Raw genomic sequence first — 7,133 nt, 5'->3', positions numbered from 1 at the left:
TTCAGCCTCAAGTGTTCTGTTACCAAGTATTGGTTTCTTGTACATTCAAGTACAAAACAGCAGCCAAACAACAAACTTGTGGTTTGATTTGACTGTAGAACATGACATGGACAAGGCAAAAATAAAACCACATTTCCGTGAGCTAATTCCAAGCATGTAACAGTCTCACAATATTAAGTGTATTCAGTGCATGCAAAATCATTGCATTTCTGATCAAAACAAAGTACAACCAATGCTTGTGTGTCCCAAAGTGAGCATCAGTCCAAAGTTTAAACCAACACAAAGAAAAACATCACTCCTTGGGTTTTGTATTTGTACTACATTACAACTATTAAAAGTTACACAAATGTAAACAGGTCAACCTTGCTAGGTTTCTTTCTGACAACATTATCTAACAACAAGTCTTTCCAACACAAGGTAGTGCTATTTCCACCATTAGCATACCAGCATAACATGGTACAGACTTTAATGGATTTTTTTTTTTTTATTGAGATAAATTGACATAAACAATGACATAAACAAGCCAGCTCAGTTGCAAGAAAGCATCAAACTTTCTCTGATAAAAGGAGAACATTAATAGCAGCTTACAAAGTACCGTATCTGACAGCTATCTGACAGCTGATGGCTCTTTACTGGTCTAACCCAGACTGTTCTTCAGAGCTAACAATTTTGGTGGGAGGTTTTTCTTTCCCAGTCCAAGCATCACGGTCTGAATAAAGTTGAGTGTATTTGCCATGCATTGTGGGTAATCCAAATGCAAAGCATAGGTAAGCCCAAATAACAGACAAACTGCCTGAGGCAAGTTTTTAATACGATCCATGACAATACCTCCCTCCAGAATGATGGCAGTGGAGATTGGCTGGAGGTCAACTGAACTTGCACCCTCATGAGGACTATCTTCACTGACAACTGTCAGCACACCAACAGTGATGCATTCTCGAGCCTCAACTTTCGCTGTATCCTACAAAGTTGCACACACATTCTTCAGCATGGACTTTATGCTCTTCTAAAACATTCATTTTTAGTGTTGAAAGTATTTGCTAGAGAATATGGATGTGTTCACACTGGATTGTTACAATATAGCCAACAAAATAAATCTGGTATGGTTAAACTAAAGCTATGGTCCACAAGGTCCATATATTCTTGAACAATGACACTGACTTTTCAACCTACTGTAGACTCCCGCTCCTTAGATTTAAAATGAATTCATGTGTACGTTTACTGTATGTTGCAAATTTCATTTTTATTTACTGCCTTTTTAAATACCTCTCAGATTAGCTGTGGAGGAATTGCTATACAAAATGCATCAATCACTGTACAAAATATATATTGTATATTGTGCAAACAGAATTACATCATCTATGTCAGCACAGATATAGTTCTATATTAATGCAGACCAAACTTTTTCTTATGTGCAAGTACTTACAGAGCATGTGTTGAAGAATTCACTGGAGTTGTCACCAAGTAAAATGGGAATGCCTTTGAGGACAACAGAGCGAAGTACTGTCACATCTGGTGTCTAATGATACACAGAGAGAGAAAATACCAGTTAGAGTAATTTGCAAGGCACAGGCACAAGTCAGACAGGAAATAGAATAGGTTGGTCTGGATCATAGGTTGGTCTGGATCATCTCATTTAGAACTTGATTGATGAACTATCATACAGATCAAAAGCAAAATGAACCAAACTTACCATCCAGCTCATGTGCTGCATCAGCTCACTGAGTTTCTGGCCAACAGTTCCCTTTTTTGTTTTGAAAAGTTCAATGAAACGCGGGACGTACTGGTCCAGAGCCTCAAAGAAGTCTCCCTCAAGATTCTTACTGGCGATTCTATTAAACTCAGCAAACACCTGAAAAAGCAGAGAGAGGGGTGGGTAGGGATGTAGAGATGGCAGAGGTGTTAACATTGCAACAAGTGTGTTTGGATTTCTAGCCACACACCTTAAATTTCTTTTTGATTGGAATTATTTTATTGGTTGAGACCAAAAATAGCTTACCTGTCTCTCTGTAAAGAGTGCTGGCCATCGTTCAACCATGTTCTGTACAGCAGGCTCCTTTTTTATAATTTCTTGTCTGCGTAGTGGGAATGACTGGTCCATCATTTGTGAGATGAGAGTGCCATTGGATTGTTTTTTCTTCATTTCTTCCACAAGAACCTTTCTGGCATTTTCAAGGCTTGTTTCATCATGTCCTTCAGGTAAGTTAGGCAGGTAGTTTGCTTCACCTCTTTTTGGCCGTTTGATATTCTTGCTTGAGGATTCTCCTTCTGGATTGCCTTTACTTCTTTTGCCTCCATTGATTGCTACATCCTCAAATCCAGCTTTTCGAAGCTTTGTGCGATAATTGGCCATCTTGAATTTAAGGCTGTTTTTCCAGCCATACCATCCGTGTGGTCCAGGCTCAGTGAGGCAGGGGTGTTTGCTAATCAGTGCTTTTGCAACACTGATGAAGTCATCATCTTTAGGGTAAGCCTTGAAACTGTACATCGTCTCAGCAAGCTTTTCTAGTATGTCATGCTTCAGATCTCGTTGTAGAGTCATACGTGTTCCATCCTTCATAAAGGCAAGATCTGCCTGTCTGAGTCTATACTCAACATCAACTGAGAAATTGGGTATGTCAAACAACTCTGGCCACTGTTGTCTGAGCAATGGTGATGCTCTTCCAGTCGACAGGATTTCAGTGTCTGCTGTGCTGAACTCAGCGTCTGATGTTGTGGTGGGTGATGACAATGCGGTTAAATGGAGAGTCACAAGAGGGATGATTTTGAGCGTAGCTCTTTCAGGTAAATCAGTTATTTCAGTCAAATTGCAGAGGGCATTATGGAAGTCTTGATCTTCATACTGCAGTTTAAAGTCATACTGCAGTGACAGTTTATCCACCAGTTGCACTTTTAACTCTTCAATGGACTGTGGTCTCTTATTCAAAGTCAACTTCCTTATATCATCTTCAGTGATGATGACTCTTAGCAACAACCTTTGGTCCATTTTGATGTTTGATTCACTTAGCACAATATGTAACGTTTAAGTGTTACAAGCTGCTTGTCTCCAACTCTGTAAAGTGAAAGAGGGATAACATCATTCAGTTCAGACAACTGGGTAACAGAGAAGGTGGGCAAATGGCTACTACAGAGCTTGTATGCTCTAAGATGCTCATTATACCATGATGTCATGAGTCTGCAGACAAATATTATGTCTGTATTGATCACCACAATCTTTGCTATTTGTCTGAAATCTGGTAGCCCTGAGCACGATCCAATGGAAATGACCATATCAGCACTGTACTTAATGCCATCTATGCAAACAGAAGCTGCTACAAGGACTGTGTTCTGGTAGTTATTCCTGAGATAGAGACAGTTCTTCACATTTTCAGGAAATGAAGCAACCAGTACAGACTTCACTCTGTTAATTTCAACAGATGGCTTGAAAAAGGAGGTAGCAGCTAAATGGAAGGCTATCATATGCTGGTGTCTGAGAGCTAAAGTAAGGGATATATTCTTGAAGTTGTGAACGTGACGCACAACTTTCTTGAAGAACTTGTGTTTGCCTTCAAAACGCATTGTCCACACATCACACAATGGACCAAAAGTTTGAATTAGTTCAGGGTAGTGCTCAATGTAGTGGTGCTTTGGTCGTAGCTTCTCGCTTGGGAAAACCTTCTGAAATATATCTCTATGTTCTGCAATCTTGCAGTCAAGAAAGCACACTGACTCCTCTGAGAAACTTGCAGACACTGACAATTCCACTACATCCTTTAAGGTCATTAAAACCTCCCAGGTTTCATCCCCCTCAGGAATATGATGACCTATCAGTAGTGGCAGAAGGCGGAGGAGTGTCCAATTTTCATGACCATTTCCTCCAATTGTTGCTTTGGAAGCAAAGTTCTTTGCGATGAGCTGAGGTTGGTTTGTTCTGTCTGAAAATGTATATGGAAATTGTTTAATAGCCACATTCAGGGTTTCACGTGAGAAGTATCCCTTTGATATTAGTGCCTTCAAGCATAAGGCCAATTCAGACGGAACAACACCCTCCAGAAGATCATGCAAAACGTCTGGCGGATAACCATTGACAACCTCATCAGTTTCAGGGGCACTATCCTCAGGTTGAATACTTATATTAGGTGGAGGTTCCGCAAGTACATTATGTGACACAATTTCAGGTTTGAATGCCATCTTATTGTGGTCTTGATGTTCTTTGCTTTTATGGGCATTAAAGGTTGAATAAACATTGCTCTGAAAGTTACAGCCTTTATATGGACAAGAAACCTTCAAATGTCTTCGTAAATGGGTAAAAAAGTCAGCTTCAGTGCCAGGCTCCACAAAGTTACACAGCTGACAATGGAAAGCAGTTTCACCCACGTTTCCTAGGTCCTTTTGAGTGTGCCGTGTTGATAAGTGAACTTTTAGTGCATTGAAAGATTTAAATGTGTACAGGCACTCATTATGAAGGCACGGTAGAGGTGATATTCGAGTGTAGCACCCATGTTTTAAGCGGTAATGCTTAAGTAAGAAGCCCCTCTTTTCAGCACAAAATGTGCAGTACTTACACGTCCACTGCATAGGAAGCTTTTTGTCTTCTCGAAAAATCTGAAAAGAAAGAAAAGATCATTTTAGCATTAAGCCCAGCAAAATAGAAAGGAAAAAACAAAAACACTAACAAAACAATTCATTCAGTTTTTTTAAGATTCTGCATCTTAAAAATCTGAATGAATTGTTTTCTATTTTTTTTTTTAAATACTCAAAAATGTGAAAAATTAAACACTATAGAGAATTATTTTCCAGGAAAAAAATGGAGCTGCAGCCTGAAGGATGGGGCGGGGCGAGATGTGGGCGGAGCGAGATGTCACGCAATTACCATATAAGGATAAATACAAATGCCCTAGCTCTATCCCGCCCCACCATCAACGTCATCACACCCATATATGGTAATTGCGTAACATCTCGCTCCGCCCACATCTCGCCTCACCCCGCCCCATCCCGCAGACTGCAGCAAGGTGTACTTGAGCAGCGCAAAAGTCTTATTGTGTAATGGCGGTTATGTCCTTAAACCAGGGGTGGGCGACTCTGGTCTTGGAGGGCCGGTGTCCAGCACAGTTTCCTCAAACACATTCACTAAACCTGACAATTAATTGGCGAGGTGAACCAGTCGTTTCTGAGCAGGGAAATCGCCAAAACGTGCTGGACCACGGCCCTCCAGGACCAGAGTTGCCCACCCCTGCCTTAAACAGAAATAAAATACTCAAAACACTTCGATTATCAGTATAAACCATTATAAAAAATGTCTAGATCATACATACTATATGTTTATAGTATATGTTTCTCTCTTATGTTTTGAGGTAAGGCCGCTTAAAATTAATAAATTGTTTTACATGACTCAAACTTCTAAAATATTGGTGAGTCGGGGATTTTATATTTTTAGCGAAAAGACGAACGGCAACAGAGATATACTAAAACTAGAAAATTAAACTTTAATTTGTCAGTATCTCAACATTTTAAACTCAACAGTTCAAACAATTACAAGAAAAGAGAAACCTTCAAAACAAAGTGTTTAATGGTCTTGCCACAGAATGGCCCAATAAAAGTGTCCTCCTGACAATAGCAAAACAGCAAATATAAAATATAAAAAAAATCGAGGCGGCACCAAAAAATTGAGGCGGGCGGCTATGTAAAACAATTTATTAATTTTAAGTGGCCTAATAAAAACGACGATGTTCGCGCGTGCATGCCATATCTCCATTCTCAGTAGTCAACGGAGTCGCTTACTAGCTAACTTCTACGTCAGCTAATGCCAGCCAAACAAACCTTTCATGAGACGTTTTAAATGTATATATAAGCATTTATATTGTAAATGCGCACTAATGGCTACAATAGCCATATTATTTACAAATTTGAGGCTTTGATAAACTGGATGATGTAATCAGCTTGGCAAATGGCAGTCTGCAGATTTTTCCCCCTTTCACTAAACAAGAAAGTTAGGATGTTATTACATTTTATTATCACAAATTCAAAAGTACATTAAAATGTTAGGGACTCACATTTCTATCTTCCTCTGTTATTCGGCGGGAAATCGAATCAGATATGGAGCACTCCGCTTCAAACACGTAGTCGGTAGTCAGGTCCAGTCAAAAAATACTCCACCGCTGGAAGTAGTCCACTGACTTTTCTGTTGTGTAAATAGTTTGGTTGTCTCTTATGCAATTACCTTTATCTTTAAACTTTATACTCCGTGGATAGCTGGTTAATTCCACCTTTTAATATTATTATTATCGTTTTGATAATATTTCCGTACGTCTTATTCAGCTTCTCTGCACTTCATTGATATCAAGTCCTCGTACCCATTGTGTTTGCTTTTTTTTTCCCAACTTAAATTAAATGATACATTCAGACTTGTTCTGATGTTCTGCCTTGTGAATGCCGTGCCTGTTCATGGAAACTCTCAAACCGCAGTAATGTAAAAAGTACAATATTTCCCTCTGAAATATATATTGGAATATAATACAGTGGTACCTCGGTTCTCGAACTCACTAGAACTCGAATTTCTTGAAAGTCGAATAAACTAGTCTGACCTAGAACTCGATCTGAATATCAGGAGTTGAACCGTGAACGCTGACCTAATATAAATTGTACGAGCCAGGAAATGAGTATGGAATGCCTTCTTCACAGACTGGGGTGCGTTTCTCGAACAACGACGGAAGTTAGCATTAACGATGCATCGTACTATGGTAGTTCAAACTAACCAACATCCGACCAACGACTGTTTCTCGAAACCGTCGTACCACAGTTGTTCGAACCACGTTAGTTAGTTAGTTAGGACTTATGTAGTTGGAACTACAGTGGTTCCAGCGCTGATTGGTCAGACTCACGACTAACCTACCGTAGTTTAAACCACAGTGGTTCCAGCGCCGATTGGTCAGACTCACGGCAAGTCGTGCGCAACAACTAACAACGCACTTTCACAGCCGGTCGCGTACAAACACTCGCGAACTGTGTAAAATATATAATAATCACACACACACATGTATATTTATTTGTGACATCAATTTCTGTCAGTCACATAACGCCAATAAAATTAAAATTAGCAATCGCGGAAAAATAATGCGACGCTCCTTCGAGTCCTTGGAGTGATAAACAGAATA

The 7,133-nt window shown here is 39.6% G+C and overlaps 1 protein-coding gene across 2 annotated transcripts; it reads right to left on the bottom strand.

Annotated features, from left to right (window-relative positions):
* Window positions 1–12: 12 nt before the first annotated feature.
* On the bottom strand, window positions 13–6,065 carry LOC111836967 (uncharacterized). 2 transcript variants are annotated; one of them, XM_072708647.1, is made up of 6 exons: window positions 6,033–6,065; window positions 4,545–4,584; window positions 2,000–3,052; window positions 1,694–1,852; window positions 1,427–1,519; window positions 13–961 (listed from the first exon to the last, which is right to left on the bottom strand). In XM_072708647.1, exons 3-6 carry the CDS (start codon window positions 2,984–2,986, stop codon window positions 638–640), a joined length of 1,563 nt encoding a protein of 520 aa, XP_072564748.1. In that variant the 5' UTR covers window positions 2,987–3,052; window positions 4,545–4,584; window positions 6,033–6,065; the 3' UTR covers window positions 13–637. The 2 variants fall into 2 exon arrangements, with proteins under 2 accessions (XP_072564748.1, XP_072564749.1); XM_072708648.1 differs by lacking the exons at window positions 4,545–4,584; window positions 6,033–6,065 and having other exon boundaries at window positions 2,000–3,163.
* Window positions 6,066–7,133: the final 1,068 nt, after the last annotated feature.

The sequence above is a fragment of the Paramormyrops kingsleyae genome, unplaced genomic scaffold, assembly GCF_048594095.1.
Source record: "Paramormyrops kingsleyae isolate MSU_618 unplaced genomic scaffold, PKINGS_0.4 ups204, whole genome shotgun sequence".
NCBI classification, from domain to species: Eukaryota; Metazoa; Chordata; class Actinopteri; order Osteoglossiformes; family Mormyridae; genus Paramormyrops; species Paramormyrops kingsleyae.
This window is presented reverse-complemented; position numbering and strand designations above follow the sequence as displayed.